General features: G+C 44.0%; 1 protein-coding gene and 2 pseudogenes across 3 annotated transcripts in view; all 3 read left to right on the top strand.

Annotated features, from left to right (window-relative positions):
- Nucleotides 1-27,931, top strand: part of grip2b (glutamate receptor interacting protein 2b) — a gene marked incomplete at both ends in the record, with an annotated part of 174,312 nt that overhangs the window by 74,553 nt on the left and 71,828 nt on the right. The window contains 3 exons of the mRNA XM_083661630.1: nucleotides 22,472-22,549; nucleotides 25,404-25,539; nucleotides 26,110-26,255. Of these exons, the coding sequence (XP_083517756.1) occupies nucleotides 22,472-22,549; nucleotides 25,404-25,539; nucleotides 26,110-26,255 (360 nt within the window). The remainder of the gene's footprint in view (nucleotides 1-22,471; nucleotides 22,550-25,403; nucleotides 25,540-26,109; nucleotides 26,256-27,931) is intronic.
- On the top strand, nucleotides 5,018-6,645 carry LOC310799336 (TBC1 domain family member 10A pseudogene; annotated as a pseudogene). Its single transcript has 2 exons — nucleotides 5,018-6,329; nucleotides 6,423-6,645. The product of its transcript is annotated as a TBC1 domain family member 10A pseudogene (transcript).
- On the top strand, nucleotides 18,300-19,223 carry LOC310799335 (ubiquitin-conjugating enzyme E2 Z pseudogene; annotated as a pseudogene). Its single transcript has one exon. The product of its transcript is annotated as a ubiquitin-conjugating enzyme E2 Z pseudogene (transcript).

Here is a 27,931-nt window from a genome sequence, read left to right as displayed (position 1 = left end):
AGAGACTAATTAAACAAAAGACTCCGTCCACTACTCTAGCTTACTCAGCAGGCATTTCTGCTTTTTAAAACCACTCAGAGAATTTGCAGCCTTAATTGGGGGGGTGGGTGGTAGTGGAGGCGTGGGCTGGCACGGCTGTGGAGGCCTGCAGTGGGTTGCACCAGCTGTGCCAAAGTTGAAGTGTAACGTAGTTTGAGTCTTATCTACCTTTCTGCAGGATGACACTCTTATCTATGATGTTACCTTTCTGTAGGATGACACTCTTATCTATGATGTCAGGGTGCAGTCCAGTGACGTACACAGACATTTTGGCGGGCAGGTGCTCAAGTCATAATTATTGATAAAAAATAAAGTGACATACAGTCAGGCCTGGATTAATGCAGTGTGGTGCCCCTGGGTGACCACACTTGAAGTGATAAATTATTATAATAAGCTAAATGCTGCCATCTCTTTACATTTACATGGCTCACATCCACAGACAGAAGGCACGCATCTGGGTCAGCCAGCGTGGGGCGACAAACATCCGTGATGAATTGACCGGTAAATAGGGTTATTAGTGTCTCTCCCCCAGCCAATAGAGAGATCAGGGAGTGTGTGTGTGTGTGTGTGTGTGTGTGTGTGTGTGTGTGTGTGTGTGTGTGTGTGTGTGTGTGTGTGTGTGTGTGTGTGTGTGTGTGTGTGTGCACAACATGCAGGCTATTTGTGCATGTTTCTGTTTTGCTTTGATGATTTGAGACAGCAGAAGAGGAAACAAACCTTATTGAGAGAGAGAGAGATGTCAGTCCTCGCAAGGAAAATAACAACATTGGTCAAATTTCAAGGTGGCTAAAACGGCCGATGTTTACGAATGCGACCTCTTGTGGTTGTCTGAGTAAGTGCATGCGTGCAGTGCATATGCCAGAGTCGGGAGCTTGCTGTTGCTCTCTTCAGCTGTTGGATAAGAGACTCAGCAAAATGTAAATGTAAACGGAGGAGAGGAGTGGGAGGAGGATGTCTGTACTCAATGCTCTCTCTCCCTCTGTCTCCATACCTCGCTGTGAATGCTTTTCATCTTTTGCCATAAGCTTGTTGGACAAGCTCTCCGACTCTCAAGCGCTTGCTCGCTCTCTCTCTCTCTCTCTCTCTCTCACACACACACACACACACACACACACACACTATCCCCTTCTCCCTCTCTCTCCCACGTACACACTCAATGTCTCTCTCCAGTTTTGACTCTGCCCGCTCTCCGCTCACACACTTAACTCACACTCTGTCTCACTGTCTCTGCTCAGCCCGTCTCATCTTCCTCTCTCCCTCCCCTCTCTCTGTCTCCCTCTCTCTCCTCTCTCTCCCTCCTTCCCCGCTCTTGTCTACCTCTCTCTCCTCTCTCTCCCTCCTTCCCCGCTCTTGTCTACCTCTCTCTCCCTCCCTCTCTCCCCTGGGAGGTTGGAGTATTTGTAACGTAAGCGCCAGTCATCTCTGATCATCGCCACTGTGTTCCCTGAGCGCTCAGCGGACCACACACCCCCTCCTCCTCTCTCTCCTCTTATCTCTCTCCTCTCCTCTCCCTTTCTCTCCTCCTCTCTCCCTCTCTCTTCTCTCTCTCCCTCCTCTCTCTCTTCTCTCCCTCTCTCCATCTCTTCTCTTTCTTATCTGTCCTCTCTCCTCTTCTCTCTCTCTGTCTCTCCATCTCTCTTCCCCCGTATGTTGCTGTAATAAGGAAGCTGGATATCTGCTGTGATGTTCTGCGGTCTGAGGAGGGAGGCGCGGGCACACTGTGTGGGTGAGTGAGTGGGGACACACGGTGTGGGTGAGTGAGTGGGGACACACGGTGTGGGTGAGTGAGTAGGGACACACTGTGTGGGTGAGTGAGTAGGGACACACTGTGTGGATGGGTGAGTAGGGACACACTGTGTGGGTGAGTGAGTAGGGACACACTGTGTGGGTGAGTGAGTGGGGACACACTGTGTGGGTGAGTGGGGACACACGGTGTGGGTGGGTGAGTGGGGACACACGGTGTGGGTGGGTGAGTGGGGACACACGGTGTGGATGAGTGAGTGGGGACACACGGTGTGGGTGAGTGAGTGGGGACACACGGTGTGGATGGGTGAGTAGGGACACACTGTGTGGGTGAGTGGGGACACACGGTGTGGGTGGGTGAGTGGGGACACACGGTGTGGGTGGGTGAGTGGGGACACACGGTGTGGGTGAGTGAGTGGGGACACACGGTGTGGGTGAGTGAGTAGGGACACACGGTGTGGGTGAGTGAGTGGGGACACACGGTGTGGGTGAGTGAGTGGGGACACACGGTGTGGGTGAGTGAGTAGGGACACACGGTGTGAGTGAGTGAGTGGGGACACACGGTGTGGGTGGGTGAGTGGGGACACACGGTGTGGGTGAGTGAGTAGGGACACACGGTGTGGGTGAGTGAGTGGGGACACACTGTGTGGGTGAGTGAGTGGGGACACACGGTGTGGGTGAGTGAGTGGGGACACACGGTGTGGGTGAGTGAGTAGGGACACACGGTGTGGGTGAGTGAGTGGGGACACACGGTGTGGGTGGGTGAGTGGGGACACACGGTGTGGGTGAGTGAGTGGGGACACACGGTGTGGGTGAGTGAGTGGGGACACACGGTGTGGGTGAGTGAGTGGGGACACACGGTGTGGGTGAGTGAGTGGGGACACACGGTGTGGGTGAGTGAGTAGGGACACACGGTGTGGGTGAGTGAGTGGGGACACACGGTGTGGGTGGGTGAGTGGGGACACACGGTGTGGGTGAGTGAGTGGGGACACACTGTGTGGGTGAGTGGGGACACACGGTGTGGGTGAGTGAGTGGGGACACACGGTGTGGGTGAGTGGGGACACACTGTGTGGGTGAGTGAGTGGGGACACACGGTGTGGGTGGGTGAGTGGGGACACACTGTGTGGGTGAGTGAGTCTGTCTGAATGCCCCCGCAGCCCGCTGTCTGAATGGGGCCGTTAGAGTGCTGCTCTACCAGGCAGCATTTGAGGAAATGACTCGGGGACGGTCCTCACCTCCAGGGAGACACATTGCGTTTCTTTAAATGCGTGTTTCAAAAGTCTGTACATCAAATACATATGCTCATGTTTTTGTATCTGCTGTGGGCTATTTAAGATTTATTTTACATTTATAAAACAGTCAGACGAGTCTCTGAGCGAGCCCTCAGCAATTCTCAGCAGAGCTGCAGAGGGAGAGAAATGAAGTAATGGCTCGTAAAGACTACAAGATCCTCGTCGGGTCGTCAGTCTGATCTTTCTGGTTCAATAGTTTTTATTCAACAATCAAAGCAAACTAATACAAGTCAACAGACACACAAAACATTACAACGACAAGAGGGTGCCACACTAATCATAGAAACCAGTATTAATGAGATATGCATTCCCAATCAGAAAGCAGTTAAGTTAGAAGGGTTAACCTGCATAAGTTTTGTGTAAAGATATCGCCCATCGGACATGTAAACAAATAGAAAAATAAAATAAAAATACCATCCAAAAACATGCACAAGCATCACTCATAATAGTAATACAAAACATAGCGCTTCCACATTGTCATTACCCACCACCCCCACCCCTACATGTCATCACCCACCACCCCCACCCCTACATGTCATTACCCACCACCCCCACCCCTACATACACCAAATAATACAATAATACAAATACAAAGAGCAAAAGAAAAAAAAGAAAGGAAAAAAAACGGGGGGAAAGTGATAGTAATGATCAGCTTTCAGACAATATTCTGCTTGCCTGGCTATATTTTAATGGTGAGGGGCGTATGTAGGGTATGTAACAGTTTCTTTGGTGCAACTGCTTCTATGAGTGACATTGTCAATATGAGCCGTATGACAGAGTTCACCTGAGATGTAGGGGTTAGGCGATTCTGGGCGAATCCATCTCGTGCGAGTGACATCACTGGCCGACTGTAATGTCATCAGGCAGTTGTGATGTCATCAGTGATGTCACTCGAGCAAATGTTGAATGCATTTGCAATTGCGCAACTGTGATGTCACTCAAGCAACTGTGATCTTATCTTAGGGTGCTTTCACACTGGCACCCCGGTACCATTCCCGAGCACACTTGTCCCCAAATTGACCCCAGGTCCGGAACGTTTGATGTGTTCTGTGCCCGGGCGTGGAATTGTACTCGGGCACGGAATGGAATGAAACGGAACGAAAGCAATTGTTCCCAGTGAGAAAGCACACTTAGTCACAATTTGTGATGGAAGTGATGTCAGTCGGGCAGTGTGTGTGTGTGTGTGTGTGTGTGTGTGTGTGTGTGTGTGTGTGTGTGTGTGTGTGTGTGTGTGTATGTGTGCGCGTTGTATTGTCTTGTTGTATTGCATCATCAGAGCTTCTGGCATCATGATGTCACAATGACCATCATGATGTCACAATGACCATGATGATGATGATGATAATGACCTTCTGAAATCATCAGTAATGGCACAGTGCACCGATGATGTGGATGATGTGACATGAGTTTGGTCACAACCCCCCAAAAAGCGTGCCCATGGGGGATCATCTCCAAAGTCACCACCCTAGAAGTCGAGCATGGGCATCAGCACACAAGATTTCTAGTTAATGTTATTGGTTACACCTGCTTTACTTCCTGCTTTCCCACCTCAAAATGGTTGCTCTAAATTCAGGAGTTCACATTAGCTAAATGCTAAACGTTACGTTAGCTGATCAATCTAAAACTACTGACTACATTGCATGCAGCTATAAACGCCACATTACTAATCGCTTGCTTTTCACTTTTAGGTACCTGGCTTGTTAACAAGCTAGCTTTGCTAACGGCAGTTTACCTACCTAGCGCTAGCTAGCGAATGATCTCTCCTTGATTTGGTGTGGCCTCACATTTTAAGTTAACGCTACTAGTTAGCAAGTTCCAACTTGCAGCTTAACTCACAGGGAAAGATCATGGCATCCATGCTGTTTGATCCGACAACGTTGCCAGAGAAACAGTTTTGATTTGTAGCTGTCAACAAACGAAGCTAGCCGGCTAACTAGCTACCATGGCCAAAATAGAGAACGGCCGCTGTCAGTCAGCCGACACAAGGCGTATCAGCAGCAGCCGTCTGGACCATCAGAGCTCTTTGGGATCCGACTCCAAAATCAACGGCTTCACCAGCGACAGACAGACCGATAAATATGGATTTATTGGCGGGGCTCAACAGTATTCACACGAATCAGCTCAAGATGTGCCTCCAGAGGTGCTGAGGCAAAGGGAGGTGAAATGGCTGGACATGCTCAGCCACTGGGACAAGTGGATGGTCAAGAGACACAATAAGGTTCGGCTGCGCTGCCAGAAAGGCATCCCTCCTGCCCTCCGAGGCCGGGCATGGCTCTACCTTTCAGGGGGGAAGGTGAAGAGAGAGCAGAACCAAGGGGAGTTTCAGGAGCTGGATAGCCGGGCAGGGGACCCTAAATGGCTGGATGTGATTGAGAAGGACCTCCATCGACAGTTTCCTTTCCATGAGATGTTTGTGTCTCGGGGAGGACATGGGCAGCAGGATCTGTTCCGTGTTCTTAAAGCCTACACTCTGTACAGTCCAGAGGAGGGCTACTGCCAGGCCCAGGCCCCCATCGCTGCTGTGCTGCTCATGCACATGCCTGCTGAGGATGCTTTCTGGGGGCTGGTCCAAATCTGTGAGAAGTATCTTCCTGGATACTACAGCCCTGGACTGGAGGCTTTCCAGCTGGATGGAGAGATCCTGTACGCCCTGCTGCGGCGCATCTCCCCGCTTGCCTACCGCCACCTGGAGAAGCACAAGATCGAGCCCATCCTCTACATGACTGAGTGGTTCATGTGTGTCTTCTCCCGCACGCTGCCCTGGGCCTCCGTGCTGCGCGTCTGGGACATGTTCCTCTGCGATGGAGTGAAAATAATCTTCCGTGTGGGTCTGGTGCTGCTGAAGTGTATGCTGGGGACCCGTGAGAAACTGAGGGCCTGTCAGGGCCAGTATGAGACCATGGAGCTTCTCAGGGCAATAGAGCCTCGATATATGCAGGAGGGATATCTTGTCCGAGAGATCCTGGAGGTGCAGGTGACGGCGCGAGACGTGGAGCAGGAGCACCGCACCCAGCTGAAGCGCTGGAAGAAGATCCACGGCGAGCTGAACTTCAAGTCCCCACCCAGGCTGCATGGCGCCCGTGTCATCATGGTGGCTGAGCCGCCCCGGCGCCAGGACCTGCAGCAGAAACCCACAATTGTGGTGCAGGTTCCCCAGCCGACGTCTCGGCTGAGGAAGAGCAAGGAGGAGAAGAGCAAGAAGAAGCACCCACCCATTGACAAGATCCCCAATCCTTGCTCTCAACCTCCCCCCAGTGACCCTCAGTCACATCCCAGTGACACCCAGCTTCTAACTAGTGACCCCGTTTCTAACCAGTGACCCTCAACCTCTTTCCATTGACCCCCAGCTTCTTCCCAGCGACCCCCAGTCTCTTCCCACTCACCTCAAGCCTCCGCCCATGGAGCCACCAGCCCCGTCTCCATTCCGCAGCGAGGCGCCTGCACCACAGACTCGCCCCACCAGCAGCCGCTGCAGCCGCCCCCTAAAGACCTTTCTCTGGCCAAAGGGTCTCCCCTGCAGCGATCCACACGCAGAGCCTCAGCAGCACGGAGCAGGATACGTACCTGTAGCTCCCTCTAGGGGGTGACCGCGGCAATGCACCAGCATAGCTCAGCCAATGACCGGCCAACATGCCGCGAGACTGTTTTATATTCAGCACCATTTTTTGAGGGCACTTTTGGTATACACTAAAAGCACTTAAATGTGAAACACCTACACACCATTTAGACCCCTAACACTAAAGCACCTAAAACACCTACACCATTTCTCCATCTGATGCTGATGTTACCTCCTCCTCATTATTCAGACCATATTGGGAGACACGTTACTGATTTACTGAAAGTCAAGTCATTCACATGTCTTAAAGGAACACTCTGCCCATTTTCAACCAGCTTTGTATCATTAGAACATCAGTAGTATATCAGAAAACTGTAAACGCTTTTGAAGTCTGTCATTTAATTTGACAGTTATTGAGTGTTAAAGTGTGGACCAGTGACATCACTGGTCCACACTAACTCAAATTAATAACTCATTAACTAGGGGTGTCACGATATTTCGTCGCACGATATATCGCGATATCGAAAAACGTCACGATATGCGTATCGTCAGAAAAAAATGAAATCGTAAAAAAAAAAAAAAAAAAAATTGCTCCTGAATAATAATAGAACAAATTTAGCAGAATCAACACGCATGAGTGAGGGGGTAGACTACTACTGGCATGGCAAAACAGCTCAAGGGGTACAGAAGATTACATAAGTTTAGGGACCATTGCATGAGTTATTTAAGAAATAGATTGTATACTTTATTTTTCTTTCACCATGCAACAAACATTTAGTTTGTGACAGTGTGACACATTCTATTGCAAGAGAAGCATTATCTTCCATGTTGTTTTCTAGTTATTATAATAACAATTTCCAAAAACAGCATTTGTTTTGTATTTTGTGTATTTAAAATGAAAGACTATTTTTCCAGTATTTTCCCAGGGCTCCCTTGAAAAGAGGTTTCGATTTCAACGGGACTCACATGGTTAAATAAATGATAAATAAATACATAAAAATGATTTACTTTTGTTAAAAAAAATATTCTTAAAATATCGTATCGTATCGTTATCGTGAACCCAATATTGTGTATCGTATCGTGAAATTAGTGTATCGTGACACCTCTATCATTAACTCAAATCAACTCTCAATAACTGTCAAACTAGATGAATGATGAATAGTTTGACAGTTATTGAGAGTTGATTTGAGTTAATGAGTTATTAATTTGAGTTAGTGTGGACCAGTGACATCACTGGTCCACACTTTAACACTCAATAACTGTCAAATTAAATGACAGACTTCAAAACCGTTTACAGTTTTCTGATATAATACTGATGTTCTAATGATACAAAGCTGGTTGAAAATGGGCGGAGTGTTCCTTTAAGAGTTTCATTCCCTTTTCACATGTCTTAAGAGTTTGCTTTAGAGGTTTAAAGGGGACTTTTCACATGTCCTAAGAGTTTGCTTTAGAGGTTTAAAGGAGACTTTTCACATGTCTTAAGAGTTTGCTTTAGAGGTTTAAAGGAGACTTTTCACATGTCTGAAGAGTTTGCTTTAGAGGTTTAAAGGAGACTTTTCACATGTCTGAAGAGTTTGCTTTAGAGGTTTAAAGGAGACTTTTCACATGTCTTAAGAGTTTGCTTTAGAGGTTTAAAGGAGACTTTTCACATGTCTGAAGAGTTTGCTTTAGAGGTTTAAAGGAGACTTTTCACATGTCTGAAGAGTTTGCTTTAGAGGTTTAAAGGAGACTTTTCACATGTCTGAAGAGTTTGCTTTAGAGGTTTAAAGGGGACTTTTCACATGTCTTAACACATTGACTGCCAGCCGTTTTTTTTTTGCTGTAGGTAGCTTTTGCCAAGCCGTTTTTTTGAGGATTCTGGCTCATTTTACAAGAGCCGAGGATTCTTTTCTGCTTGGAGTTTGTCAACACAAAGTTCACAAAAGTACTAATAGAATGTGTGCTTTCTCTGTCTAAAAGAGTTAGTTTGTAGAGTTAGTAGTTATGTAGATATTAGCCGTTGAGTACAGCATGGTTTTAGCGTCTGAGACAGGAAGCTGAGATAATCGCAGTTTTGTGAAATTCAATCAAACATGCAGAACAGTCACTTTAACCATTTATTTTTGGCATCAGTGAGAGATCAGACATCCAAACAATATAGTTCCGAACGCCCTCTCCTTCAACTCCTCCCTCCGTGGGCGTGTCTAGTGGCTTTCAGCCTGCGTTTGTCACAAGTGAGTGCTCTGCTGCTGGGAGTTTGAGCAGCGTCCCTCCCTGGCAGCGAGTTTGAGCAGCCTTCCTCCCTGGCAGCGAGTGTGGATAGGTCTCACTCGTCTCTTGGGTTTGAGAGCCCCGATGAAGCCCCGTGCGACTCTAGGCTTTATGCTGCCCACACAGTCCATTTCTGGAACCCCCCACCGCAGCAGCGCGAAAGCGTCCCCGCCTACAGTATGAGAATGAGGCTCGTTCGTTTCTGACTGTAAAATCGCCAAGCCATTTCCTTGATTTCCTTCCTTGGAGGAAGCAGCCGCGGGAGGCGGCTGCTTTTGGTTGACTTTATCTCTGTCGGGAGAGGACCGTCGCCACCTAGCTGGTCGGTAAAATAGATTATACACATTCAATACTTCCAATATCTCCATAGGAGACGCGGGGGGCATTGATCCACGTAGCACCGTCAAAAAAAAAAAATATATATTTTTTGACGACAACTCGTCGTTGGCAGTGAACAGCTGGATTGTGTTTGACGACTCAACTCGTTGTTGGCAATGAACGTGTTAAGAGTTTGCTTTAGAGGTTTAAAGGAGACTTTTCACATGTCTGAAGAGTTTGCTTTAGAGGTTTAAAGGAGACTTTTCACATGTCTTAAGAGTTTGCTTTAGAGGTTTAAAGGAGACTTTTCACATGTCTGAAGAGTTTGCTTTAGAGGTTTAAAGGAGACTTTTCACATGTCTTAAGAGTTTGCTTTAGAGGTTTAAAGGAGACTTTTCACATGTCTTAAGAGTTTGCTTTAGAGGTTTAAAGGAGACTTTTCACATGTCTGAAGAGTTTGCTTTAGAGGTTTAAAGGAGACTTTTCACATGTCTGAAGAGTTTGCTTTAGAGGTTTAAAGGAGACTTTTCACATGTCTTAAGAGTTTGCTTTAGAGGTTTAAAGGGGACTTTTCACATGTCTTAAGAGTTTGCTTTAGAGGTTTAAAGGAGACTTTTCACATGTCTGAAGAGTTTGCTTTAGAGGTTTAAAGGAGACTTTTCACATGTCTTAAGAGTTTGCTTTAGAGGTTTAAAGGAGACTTTTCACATGTCTTAAGAGTTTGCTTTAGAGGTTTAAAGGAGACTTTTCACATGTCTTAAGAGTTTGCTTTAGAGGTTTAAAGGAGACTTTTCACATGTCTTAAGAGTTTGCTTTAGAGGTTTAAAGGAGACTTTTCACATGTCTGAAGAGTTTGCTTTAGAGGTTTAAAGGAGACTTTTCACATGTCTGAAGAGTTTGCTTTAGAGGTTTAAATGAGACTTTTCACATGTCTTAAGAGTTTGCTTTAGAGGTTTAAAGGAGACTTTTCACATGTCTGAAGAGTTTGCTTTAGAGGTTTAAAGGAGACTTTTCACATGTCTGAAGAGTTTGCTTTAGAGGTTTAAAGGAGACTTTTCACATGTCTTAAGAGTTTGCTTTAGAGGTTTAAAGGAGACTTTTCACATGTCTGAAGAGTTTGCTTTAGAGGTTTAAAGGAGACTTTTCACATGTCTGAAGAGTTTGCTTTAGAGGTTTAAAGGAGACTTTTCACATGTCTGAAGAGTTTGCTTTAGAGGTTTAAAGGAGACTTTTCACATGTCTTAAGAGTTTGCTTTAGAGGTTTAAAGGAGACTTTTCACATGTCTGAAGAGTTTGCTTTAGAGGTTTAAAGGAGACTTTTCACATGTCTGAAGAGTTTGCTTTAGAGGTTTAAAGGAGACTTTTCACATGTCTTAAGAGTTTGCTTTAGAGGTTTAAAGGAGACTTTTCACATGTCTGAAGAGTTTGCTTTAGAGGTTTAAAGGAGACTTTTCACATGTCTTAAGAGTTTGCTTTAGAGGTTTAAAGGAGACTTTTCACATGTCTGAAGAGTTTGCTTTAGAGGTTTAAAGGAGACTTGCACGGGTTGTTTCTATACATACATTTCCACTCAAATTCAACACTGTTGAATTTACTCAAGTAATATTGTGTAGCAGTGAATGTAAACGCCTGATACAAACAATTTGACTCATGATTCTTTTTATATTCAAGTTCCCAAGTCGTCTGCTTTCATGAGGTTTGAAAAGCCCTTTTCAGTCACTAGAGGGCAGCATTGCAGCCTTCCGGCTGTTGTTCCTGCGCTCTTCCTATAGCTCTCAGTATTGTCTTATTGTATTATTACATTTGAATGGAAAGTTCTGCTTCAATTAACCCTAACTCCAACTCTAACCCTACGTCTAACTTTAAGTGCTGTTCTGTCTAATTAACCCTAACTCCAACTCTAACCCTACGTCTAACTTTAAGTGCTGTTCTGTCTAATTAACCCTAACTCCAACTCTAACCCTACGTCTAACTTTAAGTGCTGTTCTGTCTAAACCCTAACTCCAACTCTAACCCTACGTCTAACTTTAAGTGCTGTTCTGTCTAATTAACCCTACTGTAACTCCAACTCTAACCCTACGTCTAACTTTAAGTGCTGTTCTGTCTAAACCCTAACTCCAACTCTAACCCTACGTCTAACTTTAAGTGCTGTTCTGTCTAATTAACCCTAACTCCAACTCTAACCCTACGTCTAACTTTAAGTGCTGTTCTGTCTAATTAACCCTAACTCCAACTCTAACCCTACGTCTAACTTTAAGTGCTGTTCTGTCTAAACCCTAACTCCAACTCTAACCCTACGTCTAACTTTAAGTGCTGTTCTGTCTAATTAACCCTAACTCCAACTCTAACCCTACGTCTAACTTTAAGTGCTGTTCTGTCTAATTAACCCTAACTCCAACTCTAACCCTACGTCTAACTTTAAGTGCTGTTCTGTCTAAACCCTAACTCCAACTCTAACCCTATGTCTAACTTTAAGTGCTGTTCTGTCTAATTAACCCTAACTCCAACTCTAACCCTACATCTAACTTTAAGTGCTGTTCTGTCTAAACCCTAACTCCAACTCTAACCCTACATCTAACTTTAAGTGCTGTTCTGTCTAAACCCTAACTCCAACTCTAACCCTACGTCTAACTTTAAGTGCTGTTCTGTCTAAACCCTAACTCCAACTCTAACCCTACGTCTAACTTTAAGTGCTGTTCTGTCTAAACCCTAACTCCAACTCTAACCCTACGTCTAACTTTAAGTGCTGTTCTGTCTAAACCCTAACTCCAACTCTAACCCTACGTCTAACTTTAAGTGCTGTTCTGTCTAATTAACCCTAACTCCAACTCTAACCCTACGTCTAACTTTAAGTGCTGTTCTGTCTAATTAACCCTAACTCCAACTCTAACCCTACGTCTAACTTTAAGTGCTGTTCTGTCTAAACCCTAACTCCAACTCTAACCCTACGTCTAACTTTAAGTGCTGTTCTGTCTAATTAACCCTAACTCCAACTCTAACCCTACATCTAACTTTAAGTGCTGTTCTGTCTAATTAACCCTAACTCCAACTCTAACCCTACGTCTAACTTTAAGTGCTGTTCTGTCTAAACCCTAACTCCAACTCTAACCCTACGTCTAACTTTAAGTGCTGTTCTGTCTAAACCCTAACTCCAACTCTAACCCTACGTCTAACTTTAAGTGCTGTTCTGTCTAATTAAATAGGGGTGTCACGATACACTCAGTTCACGATACGATACGTATCACGATACTGGGTTCACGATAATGATACGATACGATACGATTTTAACAATATTTTTTTAAACTTGAATAATGACAATATATGACTGGAAAAGTAGTATTTTATTTGAAATGCACAAATACAAAACATGCTGTTGTGGGAAATTGTTATTACAATAACAACTAGAAAAAACATGAGATTGGAGATAAGGCTTATCTTGAAATAGAATGAGTTACACCGTCACTTAGATTTACTTTGAACTAAAAGGTTTCTCAGCAGTATAAATTCTCATTATGCATCTTCAGTTTTTCTTCAAACTCAAACAACAAGACTTTTCTTAGTCTATTTTTTATGCATCTTCAGTTTTTCCTGTCAAGTAAACAGTTTTGCCAGAAACTCAATTGAATGGTTTCTCTCCTGTATAACTTCTCATGTGTCTCTTCAGAGACTTGTTCAACTGAACTACTTTCCACACATTGAACTTCAACAAACAAAGACGTTTCTTAGTCTATTTAAAAAAAATAAAAAAAATAATCGCGATATGAGATTTCATCTCAACGATACATATCGTGACGTTTTACTATCGCGAAATTTCGTGGGACGATATATTGTGACACCCCTACTAATTAACCCTAACTCCAACTCTAACCCTACGTCTAACTTTAAGTGCTGTTCTGTCTAATTAACCCTAACTCCAACTCTAACCCTACGTCTAACTTTAAGTGCTGTTCTGTCTAAACCCTAACTCCAACTCTAACCCTACGTCTAACTTTAAGTGCTGTTCTGTCTAATTAACCCTACTGTAACTCCAACTCTAACCCTACGTCTAACTTTAAGTGCTGTTCTGTCTAAACCCTAACTCCAACTATAACCCTACGTCTAACTTTAAGTGCTGTTCTGTCTAAACCCTAACTCCAACTATAACCCTACGTCTAACTTTAAGTGCTGTTCTGTCTAATTTGATTTGATTTGATTTATTTATTTCGACGGGACAATGCAAAATTAATGAACACAATAACCATGGAACAGATAAAAACATCTGGAACATAATAAAAGTGTAAAAATCGCCGGATTTAGCACAAGGCTAGTTTCCATCCGTTGTCCCCGAAACATAAAACACAAAAACATAAAAACAGAATATATAAAACAACAAACATAGGCATCAGAGTGCTTTACACCCGTAAGACAAGTATACATGTGCAAAACAGCAAAACACAAGCAGCAGTCCTACAATCAAAAAACACAACAGTATATACATTAAAAAGAAGAGAATAAAAAAATAAAGAAATAAAAATAAGTTCAGAAATTGACCTTGTTACCTGTGGCCACAGGACTGGTGGCTTTTCAGCCATTCCTTCAGTGAACCCTTAAAAGTGGCAAGTGAGGGACTTTCCCTTATGGGGACTGGCAGACTGTTCCACGTTTGGCTGCCTTTGACTGAGAGGACGTTCTGACCAAACGTGGTCAGTCTGCACTGGACCATACAGTCACCTCTCTAGTTTCAGACCTGGTGCCAAGTCCACTAGTTCTGTTTCTGTGAATGAATTCATTTAAGGGCGGGGGAGCTAATCCATGAAGGCATTTGTAGAAGAAACATGCACTCTTAAAGACCTTGATATTCTCAAAGGTCAAAAAGCGGTGTTGTTCCAGAATGTTACAGTGGTGGTATGACAATGGTTTTCTAGCAAATACCTTGATGGCTCTATGGTAAAGTTGTTCAATGGGTTTTATGACAGTGGCACCTGCGAACGACCAGTTTGTGAAACAGTATTCAGGGAGAATATCATGCAGTGAAGATACGATTTTGCTGCATCAGCATAATTAACCCTAACTCCAACTCTAACCCTACGTCTAACTTTAAGTGCTGTTCTGTCTAGATAGATAGATAGATAGATAAGAGTACTTTATTCATCCCCGTAGGGAAATTCTGGCGTTACAGCAGCAGTAGCATCAATGACATCAACAACTAATTAAACAATAAAAAGTTACACAAATTCCTGTAGGTAAGGTGCAGAGAAAAAACAGCAGTTTGTTTTTAGCTGATCTGTTTAATGTGCTTTTACTATGTTGCTATTATTGCTATGTTTGTTTTTACTCTGTGAAGCACCTTGAGATTTCATTGTATTTTAAAGTGTGCTATACAAATTAAATCTATTATTATTGTGCTTGCAGATAGGCAAGCACAATCTTAGAATCTCTCATACTTCTTTATCTTTATTCTTTATTTCTTTATTCTGTTTTCTTCTGGTCAAAAGTTGTGTTCGCCATTTCTCCTACAGTTTTCACACTACACAGACATGGGAGACATCAAAACGTGCGGCTCATTGAGGAATCGTGTGCATTTGGATTGCTAAGGGTTTCGTTCGCTGGTTTTTGCGATATTGGCGTTAACGTACGATTTTTTTCCCCATTCACTTGAATGGGGTTTCGAAATCGTTGGCATTAAATTAGCTCTAGCTCAGACACCGTATGACCTGCTATTACCAAACTTTGTAGGTAGGTTTACGGAGTCACCTTTTACTCTGTGCGGGAAAATTACACTATTTGACCCGATGGTGGCGCTATAACAGCCGTCCTTACGTTTTGGTCCATAACTTTTGAACCGTAAGGGCTACATTCAAAATTATTTTTTCCCTGGATTCCTTGGGTCATTCCGCATCTGCTGATATAGGCCCCGCCCATTTCCGTCTAACTAGATTTTCCGCCATTTTGAATTTTGTCGAAAAGTGTTTTTTCGCTATTTCTCGTTCAAATTTTGCCCGATCTTCACCAAACCACATCACAGAGCGTGTGTGGACTGTCCCGCACAAAACTTATTTTGCGTTTTTTTTTAATTCCGCACCGTTGCGATATAATTGACCTCCAAGGTTCTGTGGGTGGGGCCTATTTCACAAAGATCGTCCGATGCTAACCAAACTTGGTACAGGTGTGGACGGATGTACTCTGAGCCTATAGGACAAATATTGTGTCATTTCGCCTCTAGGGGGCGCTATAACAGCCATCCTTACGTGTTGGTCCATAACTTTTGAACCGTAAGGGCTACATTAAAAATTCTTATTTCCCTGGATTCCTTGGGTCATTCCGCATCTGCTGATATAGGCCCCGCCCATTTCCGTCTAACTAGATTTTCCGCCATTTTGCATTTTGTCGAAAAGCGTTTTTTCGCTATTTCTCCTTCAAATTTTGCCCGATCTTCACCAAACCACATCACACAGCGTGGGTGGACTGTCCCGCACAAAACTTATTTTGCGTTTATTTGAAATTCCGCACCGTTGCGATATAATCGACCTCCAAAGTTCTGTGGGTGGGGCCGATTTCACAAAGATCGTCCGATGCTAACCAAACTTGGTACAGGTGTGGACGGATGTACTCTGAGCCTATAGGACAAATATTGTGTCATTTCGCCTCTAGGGGGCGCTATAGCAGCATTCAGTACCTGTAACACCATAGCATCCAGTTAATACACCCTTGCAACAGCCTAAACACGTCCTAGCTACACATTGCCGATTGGGGCTGTATTGATACTGGATGGGAGGGCGGGGTCTAAGGCAGGGGCGGTGCAAGGGGGGCGGAGCGTCACGCGGGAGCAAGCACAATCAAATTTGCTTCAGCAAATTTAGCCCGTTCTAGTTATATTATTATTACATCATCAGTGATCTCATAGCACTAATGACATCATAGATCCCTCGCTGAGGCATAATGACATCATCTGTGATGTCACAAAATGCATAGTGACATAGTGATCATCAAAGACACAAACCACCCCGACAACAGCCTGTTCTCCCTGTTACCCTCAGGGAGGAGATACAGGGTCCCAAAAGCACACACAAATCGCTTGAGGGACAGTTTCTTCCCGCAGGCCATGAGAATCCTTAACATACACAAATAGTGTAGTAGCTGTACTGTACCGTACTGTAGCTGCTACCATTACGTATGTCTAATGTTTAATTGTATGTTTAATTAGGTATATGCTATTTGCACCTCTGCAAACAGAACGTCGAATTTAAAATGTTTAAGTACGTCTAAAGTATGCACATGACATGTGCACCTATGTGCAGTGAATAATATGCCACTGTCTCTGACTTGTCTTACTGTATCACTCTACTGCCTTATTGCTTGTTGTGTCTCTTGTTGTTTTTGCACTCATATGCCCTGTTATATTTGTACTATGTTGTAAACGGAGTTCACAGCACAAGAATTTCACACGTGATACTACGGAGTGACAATAAAAATCTTGAATCTTGAATCTTGAATCTTGATCATACAGACCTATATTACAAACAATATGAGTGAGTCTATATACTGTATAAGTAGTAGGGGTGTCACAATATATCGTCCCATGAAATTTCGCGATAGTAAAACGTCACGATATGTATCGTTGAGATGAAATCTCATATCGTGATTTTTTTTTTTTTTTTTTTTTTTTTTTTTTTTTTAAGTAGACAAAGAAACGTCTTTGTTTGTTGAAGTTCAATGTGTGGAAAGTAGTTCAGTTGAACAAGTCTCTGAAGAGACACATGAGAAGTTATACAGGAGAGAAACCATTCAATTGAGTTTCTGGCAAAACTGTTTACTTGACAGGAAAAACTGAAGATGCATAAAAAATAGACTAAGAAAAGTCTTGTTGCTTGAGTTTGAAGAAAAACTGAAGATGCATAATGAGAATTTATACTGCTGAGAAACCTTTTAGTTCAAAGTAAATCTAAGTGACGGTGTAACTCATTCTATTTCAAGATAAGCCTTATCTCCAATCTCATGTTTTTTCTAGTTGTTATTGTAATAACAATTTCCCACAACAGCATGTTTTGTATTTGTGCATTTCAAATAAAATACTACTTTTCCAGTCATATATTGTCATTATTCAAGTTTAAAAAAATATTGTTAAAATCGTATCGTATCGTATCGTTATCGTGAACCCAGTATCGTGATACGTATCGTATCGTGAACTGAGTGTATCGTGACACCCCTAATAAGTAGAGCACTAAAAGCTTCACTGCTGAAAAGCTGACCACAGACAAAATGAAAGAAATGCATTCCCAAGAACAATCAGATCATTCCAATATACAGTATAATACTAGATTAGATCAGTGTAGGAATTTAATGGGGCAAAAAGAATACATTTAACATGTGATTTATTTAGAATATATATATATATATATTTTAATCCAGATGACTTTTGGCCCTTCATAGGAAAGAATTTGGGCACCTCTGGTCTTTAAGTACAGTCTGGTCAACATTACAGGTATGTCCAGTTCCCCTGGAGGTTTGCTCCCTTTAAGTACCCCCACCCCCCCTTAAATTGATTAATTTTAGATCTATTTAAATGTATTGCTGCTACTTCTTTTTTTGAATAGTCTTTGTGCTCTAACCTATTGTCCATTTTCTGCTCTGTATTTCTTGCATCTATCAGTGTAGGAAAAGAGCTTGGGTAATACTGTGGGCTGTTTTTACTGCACTTTACCCATGTCTATAATGAAGACGTGCCAACTTTGATGACGTGGTGTTCAGTATTTTAACAGAAGACAGGTTTTTTTTCGTTTCCTGAAAAGTTGCCGTTTTGGAGATGTGCTGTTTTCATTGGACAGCGACGATATACTGTGATTTGATTGTTCTTGGGAATGCATTTAATTTTGTCTGGTCAGCTTTTCTGCAGTGAAGCTTTTAGCACTCTGTACTTACTAGGCATCTCGTGCTCTACGCGCACTCCATTCCTAGGCTCGCCCGCTGCGCGGCCTTGCCCGCCCTGCAGCTCGCCAAGCTGGCTTGTCATAACCCCTAGTGACATCATCAGTGATGTCATACATCAAAGTGACATCATCAGTGAAGTCATAAATCCTACCCTGGTGGTGGTGTAAATAGGCAATAGACAAGCGAGTGGACAATGATGAGCACCAGCCTACCAGCCCACAGTGACTTTGATACCTCTTCGTCTTGGCTTCAATCTATGAGCGACACCCGGAGCAACTGGAACAATGAGAAGGCTTCCCAGTCTTGCCTACTGAGGGTCAACAAAGACATCATGGCCATCTATACGGAACCTCCTCCAGGAATATTTATCGTTCCTGATCCTGAAGATATGACCAAGATCCATTCCCTGATCACTGGGCCATCAGATACGCCATACGAAGGTGGCTTCTTCCTCTTCCTGGTCCACTGCCCCCCCGACTACCCCATCCGCCCACCGTGGGTCAAACTCATCACCACCGGAAACAACACCGTCCGCTTCAACCCCAACTTGTATCGCGACGGCAAGGTCTGCCTCAGCATCCTGGGGACGTGGCACGGCCCAGCATGGAGTCCAGTCCAGACTCTCTCAACTCTCCTCATCTCCATCCAGTCTCTGATGACGGAGAACCCCTATCACAATGAACCTGGCTATGAAAAGGAGCGCAACCCGGGGGCCAGCAAGGAATACAATGAGTGCATTCGCCATGAGACCATCAGGGTGGCCGTCTGTGATATGGTGGACGGCAAAATTCCCTGTCCCAAAGATCTGTGTAGTAAGATGGAGAAGTCCTTCCTAGAGTATTATGATATCTACAAGAGAGTGTGCAAGGAGAGACTGCATCTACAGGGACAAAACATGAAGGACCCGTTCGGTGAGGAACGCGGCTGTTTTGACTACAAGGGCCTGCTGTCTCGCCTCGGGGCCACCCACAGCCAAATACAGGAGAAAAGCCCGGCGGAGGACGACCACAACCACTTGGACTCCGAGGACCACAACCACCCGGACTCAGACTCTGACAGCTTCTGGGATGATGTCCTGTTCTGTCCGAATGAAGATTCTTCAGACTCAGACATCTGATGGTGTCACCGATTACACTGTGCATGTCACTGCAGCTGACATTGTGACATCATATAATGGTACAAACACACTGGACGTGGAAGCAATGCAGAAGTGATGCAGAGCATCTAGAAAAACAGGCAGTTTATTTTCTGCACCGTTGTTAACAGATTATACTGGTCACACTGTAGTGACCAGTGCAGTTTCCTCGTCTATTTTTTGATGCCAGCCTGGACACACGTTGCTGTGGGATGATGGCATTCCACACTGCTGTACGTGCTAGCTAGTGAGCAACACAACCATGTTGGCTGACCAGCGACCAATCCATCCCACAGCAACGTGTGACCAGGCTGGTGACCAGCATGAGGAGGAGATGCCAGGCTGTTGAAGCTGCGTATGGTTCTTCCTCCTGCTATTGAGGCTCCTGACTGTGTTCATTGAATAAAGTGTAAAATTGCCAATATGTCTTGTCTGTCCATTGTTACTGATAGAGAGTTCAATCATCCAATCCCCCCAAACAACTCAAAACAATAGAGGATACCATCATTGTTGGGGCGAAAACTAAAATCTCCAAAACAGCAACTTTGCAGGAAGTTAAAAAAATAACGCGTGCTCTTAAAATACTCAACACCACGTCGTCAAAGTTGGCACATGTCTTCATTATAGTCAGTTTCCCGCTGGATGTGTCATTACATTATTAATATCTTACTTAAATAAGCTCAAATTATGTTTATGTTATCAGTCTGAGTTGGAGGCACTCTCTCCCGGCCGACAGCCGCGCATGGCCGCCTCCCCTCTGGAGCGCACGGGCACGCGCCGCTGCTGCTCCGGCAGCGGGAGCACGAGCAGCACGAGTTCCCACTCGAAGAATCTCACTAACGTAACATTATTCTCGTCAGAAACCACTTCGATGTGCATTAAACAAAATTGCATCCTAGGGATAACTAGGGATAACATTTTATTGATCTATTTAGTTAGTTTATTTCGGTCCATTCAACAAATCATGACAATACACACATAGAATGAGTTGTGGCAAGATGGGCCGAAAAGGTGTAGGCTGAAGCCGCAGCTTATTTTGCCTACCCTAAATAAAAGAAAATTACAAAAACAAAACATGTTAACGCAGTTTCAATCATGGTATTTAACTAAACTGCAGAAAGAATTTTTAGAAAGAAATTTACAAGTGATCATGCTCATATATAATACATACATAGATTTATTTTAACATATATATACATATACTTCAATATACCATATATACACCATGTTAGACAAGTCAATGCAGTTGTTTCAGGTTAGTAACAAATACATTGGTCCTTGTTTGTTTAATTTGGTTTTGGTTGATCATTGTACAATCTTATCTTCGGTTTTATTGGTGGTTGGATTGTTTTTCATAATGTTTTATATTTATTGAGTACCTGAGTTTTAAACATCTTTTTAAATTTGGTGACAGAAGTGCATGTTTTTAATTCTTTGTCGAGGTTGTTCCATAAGTGTACTCCATTTACAGATGTGCATTTGCCTTTAGTGTTGGTCCTTGCCATGGATGTCTTAAAAATACAAGTTCCCCTGAGTGGATATAGCGAGTCTCTGACTGTGAACAGCTCCTGTATGCAAGGTGGAAGTAGGTTGTTGTGTGCCTTATAGATTATTACAGCAGTGTGTAGGTTGACCAGATCTTCTAGTTTAAGTGTATTTGTACTGATGAAGAGTGGATTGGATGGTGCAAGGTAATCACTTCGATTTACAATTCTGATGGCTTTCTTTTGCAGGATGTAGATTGGTTTGACGGTAGTTTTGTATGTGTTCCCCCATACTTCCACACAATATGTTATGTATGGAAGTATGAGGGAGCAGTACAGAAGATACAGCGAGTTATTGTTCACTATATATTTCATTTTGTGTAGTATTGTACTGTATATATAGTATATTTACGTCAAACAAAACGATATCAGAAATACACAGTGTGTCTGCCCTGTGTCTTTTCCGGGTTTAGTGTCCTGCGTGGGAGGGTACACAGATGGAGGTATGGGAGGAATTTCGAGGTTTGAGTGACAGATAGAGGGCGAATGGTGTTACGAGAATTGCTCACAAGATCGTTTTAATGCTTTTCAATTTTGTAAAACCCACACAGAGACGTGAAGGGTGACCAGTGGCATTGATTCATGACAAAAAATTTAATAAAATAAAAAGTTATATTTGAGGTCCCTCCCCGACAGCGGCGATACACTGACATTGGCAGAGCAATTTCTCACTTTTGACGGTGCTACTGGCATAATCAGCTGTGCTGTGTATGTATATCACTACTATGATAATTTGATGGCGTGGCGCGGCACATAATTGCTCAACTCATGTCATTGATGATGTCACTATTGCTCGAGTGACATCACTGATGACATCACTCACTGATGACATCACAATTGCTCGAGTGACATCACTGATCCAACGATGCCCAACAGGAAGGCACCGAACTTTGGGAACTTCCAATACCGAACCGTTTTTAATCAAAAGTATGAAATTTCGGTATACCGTGCAACCATTCATTTTTGTAACCTAAGAGATGAGAAAGGATAGTGATTTTTGCACACTTTATAAGAGCATCATTGTATTACCTCATTCAGCCTGCTGTCAGTCTCGCACCCTCCACCTCCCCCTCCACCCAGTCTTCGCAGACCCATCAGTCATCTAATTCTTCAGTCTGAGGAGTCTAATCAGTCTCAGAAGGAGAGGCATCACCATCACCACCACCAGTATCTAGACTCTAGGGGATCTATCTGGCTGCTGCTCATGGCTGATGCAGCTCTATCACAATATCTCCCTGTGGTGTCTAAGCGCCAAAGACTATTAACATATTAACAATACCTAATTCTCATCGTGTTTTCTGTATTAAATATTATTTGATTCATTCACTGGTCTCTAGTCTCTCCTGATTGAACTGCCTTTATGATCGCTGTTACAGTAACGTAAATTCACTGATTGCAATGCCCTACTTTTCCACCGGCCGGCAGGCTGTGTTCTGTGAAACGGGTTGTAATTTTTCTTCCGGCCAGCAAATGAACCATTAATGTGCAGTAAATAAAACAGCAGGGGAGGCTCATTGACTCAGAAGCCCTGGCCAGCCTGTCGCAGCTCAGCTCAGTTTCTCCTCCGTCTCTCTTCTGTAGATGACGGGCCGTATGGAAAGACAGCTCAGCTCAGTTTCTCCTCCGTCTCTCTTCTGTAGATGACGGGCCGTACAGCTCAGTTTCTCCTCCATCTCTCTTCTGTAGATGACGGGCCGTATGGAAAGACCAAGGATCTCTCTGGACCAGATCACACCCTGGCCTCCAGAAGACACAGTATACCAGGTATATACCACTCTATCTGTCTATTAGCGCTGTCACAGTACTGTACACAAAAATCACAGTTCACTACGTATGGTGCTTCCTTAACTTTTGTAAACAACAGCTTAGACCTACCTTTTATATATATATATTTAATTAACACTTTTTATGTGGCAGTCGCTGGTGGTTAAGCCGGGGTTGTACAGGCAGAAAAACCCAAATGAACGGATACAGGTACCAACCCCTTAAACTCCCAGTAGGCTAGGCTACCTACACACAATACAGTAAGTAGCAAGCAATAAACACAACACACAAAGTCCAATGTCCCCCACAGTGTATTAGCCCAGTGGTTCTCAACTGGTGGGTCGGGGTCGCGGGGCTGTTTTGAGTGGGTCGTGGATGTGTGCATGAAAAAAAGTTTTCTACTCCTTGAGGATGCCGGCGTCATCGACCAACATGACTGTCTTTCAGAGGCTGTAGCAGAACATGACTGTCTTTCAGAGGCTGTAGCAGCTAATTTCTAAAGCCTGAAACTAGAAGGCTTAAGGCATCCATTAGTGCCAAACATAGGTGTGAGCATCACCACTTTAAACTTGTTTAAAGCGTTCAGCTCTGGGTAAAGCATCGGACCCCAGGCCGGCCAGTCTGGGTCTTTAAAGTGTTTGGTGTAAAGCGTCGGACCGCAGGCCGGCCAGTCTGGATCTTTAAAGCGTTTGGCTCTGGGTAAAGCATCAGACCGCAGGCCGCCCAGTCTGGCTCTTTAAAGTGTTCGGCTCCGGGTAAAGCGTCGGACCGCAGGCCACCCAGTCTGGATCTTTAAAGCGTTCAGCTCTGGGTAAAGCATCGGACCACAGGCCACCCAGTCTGGGTCTTTAAAGCGTTTGGCTCTGGGTAAAGCATCGGACCGCAGGCCGCCCAGTCTGGATCTTTAAAGTGTTCGGCTCTGGGTAAAGCATCAGACCACAGGCCGCTCAGTCTGGATCTTTAAAGTGTTCAGCTCTGGGTAAAGCATCGGACCACAGGCCGCCCAGTCTGGGTCTTTAAAGCGTTTGGCTCTGGGTAAAGCGTCGGACCGCAGGCCGGCCAGTCTGGATCTTTAAAGCGTTCGGCTCTGGGTAAAGCATCGGACCACAGGCCACCCAGTCTGGGTCTTTAAAGCGTTCAGCTCTGGGTAAAGCATCGGACCGCAGTATGGGTCTTTAAAGCTTGTATTGTATTAGCCTATGCAGATAGTGAGTGCAAACAAACTTCAGTTGAATACAGTTCAAGCCAACTCCATAGTGAATTTCTCATTTTCTAATAATTTTACGTTAGTTTTTATTGTGAATTAGATTCTAATTCAACGGGAAATAAAGTTTGACTGAGCTCCAGCTAAATTGTCAAATACCTTAACCTAACTAACTATCAACATTGTCAGACTAAACTCTGGCTGACACCCCAAAAACCTCCGCTACAGAAAAATGTATATTGTTTGTTTATTAACTGGCCCCTGGCCTCCTATCATTTCATGAAAGTGGCCCCCGGGCAAAGCAAGTTGAGTATCCCTGGAGTACAGTGTATGCTTCCATGGAGGCTATGTTACGGCTAAAGTTAATAATCCTATCCTATAGGGACTCAGTGTACAGACATTTTACCTTGAAGTTATCTTGTTTTTTATCTTGTGTAATATACTATCCTATAGGGCTGTGGCGATTCACTTATCTCCCGATTCGATACTATCACGATTCTTGGGTGCCGATTCGATTTATATTGCGATTCTTAAGTATTGCGATTCTACGATTATTGCGATTCGATATTACGATTTATTGCGATTTTTGTTTATTTTTTTCTTTTCTTTTTTCAGTTTGTTTGCTTTTTTACACTAGATTAGAACATGGGAAAAGTTGAATCATACACTAGAGACTGTATATTATATATCATGAGTAGGGCTGGGCGATATAGTTAAAAACAGGGGCGGACTGGGATCATAATTCAGGCCAGGCATTAGATACCAAGCAGGCCAGGCCGATATGGGCCAACGCGCGTGAAATTTGGGCCGTTTGAAGCCAGATTTGGCCCGTTTGAAGTCCAATTTTACAATGAGATGCACCCACTTTAACCCTGAAGTGTAATTATTACTTCAGACTAACTAATAAAGTAATAAAACCACTAGTAAACCAGTAGGCGGCGCCTGGCCTGCTGTTCAGTGAGTGGCCTGACTGCAAGCACAATTTTTTTTTTTTTTTGCGATTATCGATTCTGGAATAAAAGATCGATCCAAAAAATCGTGACATTAAAAATCGCGATACTTAGGTGAATCGATTTTTTCCCCCACCCCTACTATCCTAGTATTCCCATGGAGGCTATGTTAATCGTAGCCAATGTTTGGTGATGTGGCTTTCCTTTGTTTAACTAATTCATATCCGCGAACGACAATGTAATTAATATGTGCAAACGACAATATTGGCGGTTATCGCCTATACAGTATGTAGGCCTAGGCCTATTCTTAACACCTCTATATCGACCCCAGCCTCTTTTAAAGGTAGCCAGATTTGCAGAGCACTGTAAGAAGTTGCAAGCTTCAACTTGTTGCGTTGCGAATCATTGGTGTGAACAGGGCTTTACAGTGCATTACTTTTCATAGGTTTAGTACAAACAGTGAATGACAGCCTGCTGTGTGTGAGCAGTAGGCAGCAGATCAAACTCAGCACAGCCACTAACCATAACTCTTTGGTTCCTTCCCTCCTGTGTGTGTGTGTGTGTGTGTGTGTGTGTGTGTGTGTGTGTGGGTGTGTGTGTGTGTGTGTGTGTGTGTGTGTGTGTGTGTGTGTGTGTGTGTGTGCGTGCTTGCATGTGTGCGCACGTGTGTGTGTGTGTGTGTGTGTGTGTTTCTGGTTAGAAGCTTTGCGGGGGGTGACCATGGTGGAGCTGGTGAAGAAGGAGGGCAGCACACTGGGCCTCACCATCTCAGGAGGAACAGACAAGGATGGCAAGCCGCGGGTATCGAACCTGCGGCCCGGAGGACTGGCAGCTAGGTGGGAGAACCATGGATGCATTAAAGAGCTGGATTATACGATATGGGAAATGGCCTCTGGTGCTTATAGCCTACTCAAAGTCATTAGCCTCTGGGGATTATAGCCTACTCAAGGTCATTAGCCTCTGGGGATTATAGCCTACTCAAGGTCATTAGCCTCTGGGGCTTATAGCCTACTCAAGGTAATTAGCCTCTGGGGATTATAGCCTACTCAAGGTCATTAGCCTCTGGGGCTTATAGCCTACTCAAGGTCATTAGCCTCTGGGGCTTATAGCCTACTCAAGGTCATTAGCCTCTGGGGCTTATAGCCTACTCAAGGTCATTAGCCTCTGGGCTCTGGCTGCAGCATTTTTGCCGGGCAGGGAAGTGGCGTCTCTCCCCAGACTAGGTCTGATGATCAGAAACCGGATAATCCTCTGAAGTTGTTTGCTATTTTCACATCCTACAATAACTACTAGTAACTATCCCATTTAAATTTCACTAATTGTAACTGAGTTACTAAATTTGAAAAAGTAATTTGTCACATTACTAGTTACTGCAAAAAGTAGTTTAACTGCTCTTGTCCCTATAGGAGCGACCAGCTGAACGTTGGTGACTACATCAAGTCAGTGAACGGCATCAATCTGACCAAGCTATGCCACGAAGAGATCATCAGTTTACTGAAGAACATCGGAGAAAGAGTCCTGCTGGAGGTGGAGTATGAACTTCCCCCTACAGGTAAACACTAGCATTGCACCATGGAATTATACAGTATTTTAAAATTATGAAATTGTAATTGTAGTATAGTGACTAGTTGTGGTGCACTGCAGTGGTGGCCCAATGGTTAGAGAAGCGAGCTTGTGACTGGAAGGTCGTCGGTTCAATCCCCGGGACCAGCACGATAAATCTCGTTGGGGAAAGTGAAAAGGCAGCGCTTGCCCCTCCCTCATTAACACCACTGAGGTGCCCTTGAGCAAGGCCCTTAACCCCAATGACTCCAGTGAAGCTGCTCACTGGCCAGCAGATCAGACTGTGGTTGTACTGGTCAGCTTCCAGATGTGAATGTGTGTGTGAATGTGAACAGAGCACTCCTGAAAAAGAGAGCATTGCTCTCAGTGAGACTCCCCCTGTATAAATAAAGGTTAACAAAAAACATTAGATAAGAAGAAATAGTTCTGCTGGGGGCGGAGTGTAAAAAACTGACTGTAGTTTAAATAATGGTATTGCTTAAAATTTGTTGTCATAATATTGCATAGTGGTCTGTCATTTTAGAGAGCTGCAAACCCGAGGGTACCCTCACGGGCCCCTCGGGCCGACCAAAACGGGCCGAGGCCGGGCTTGTTTTTTTATTTATTTTTAATTAATAGGTCCGGGCCGGGCCGGGGTCGGGCCGTTTCAATAATTCAATTAAATAATGTTGTATTAGCGTACTCGCTTGATTTGACACAGCAGACCACAGTCAGACAAAGAGGAGGAGTGCACAGACACTCCCCCAGCCACACAGCCACACACAGACCCTCACGTGACGTTAGTAGCTGTAGACAGCTCCCGAAGAGAGAGAGAGAGAGAAACAAGCCGTTTGTGCCGTGTCCGTCCATGTACAGCGAGTGGACCGCTCCCGAACACAGAGAGAGAGAGAGAGAGAGAGAGAGTCAAATAGAGAGACAGACAGAGAGAGGCTGCGCAGGACGGCCGCGCGGCGACGCAGCATGCGGAACAGAGAGGGAGAGAGATGTGTCATTATATCGAAATATTGGCTTCGGGCCTCGCAACGGGCTCGGGCCAATTCATTTTATAACTCATCCGGGCCGGATCGGGCACGGGTCTGCATGTCACGGGCCGGGGAGGGCTCGGGCCGAAATTTCAGGCCCGCGCAGCTCTCTATTTCCAGTGTTCCAGGGGGTTGTTACTCAAAAAACAAATATATTACACAATGCCTTACTTTACTTAACTCATTCATGGCCAGTTTAGGACTGCCAATATTTAGCACAGGCCAAAGATTTTCATAATTGTTGGTCATCTTTCAACACCCACAGTAAATTATCTATTAGCACCAAAGTGATTTGCAATACCTCAAAATGAAGATGTACGTCTCTGGGTTCACCAGGGAAAAAAAAGTGAGCTTTTAGCATGTTCTGTACTCTACTTATAGCCATTTATATACACCCTGTTTTCACCAAAAAGGTCTCTCTGAGTAGAGAAATTGCAGAAAATGGCATTTTTCTAAAGCACACAATCTCAGGCAGAACTCGCTCTCAATTATTTTATTTTGAACTGTATTGACATCAGACATGTAAATATTATTCGTTATGACACAAATGACAAAAAAAAAAAAAAAAAAAATATATATATATATATATATACATGAAGTGCTTTTTTTACATTCAACAATACAGTTTACTCAGTGTGAGTGA

This window comes from Poromitra crassiceps (genome assembly GCF_964638095.1).
Source record: "Poromitra crassiceps genome assembly, chromosome: 27".
NCBI classification, from domain to species: Eukaryota; Metazoa; Chordata; class Actinopteri; order Beryciformes; family Melamphaidae; genus Poromitra; species Poromitra crassiceps.
The sequence above is the reverse complement of the archived record's forward strand: the minus strand, read 5'-3'. Positions and strand labels throughout refer to the sequence as shown.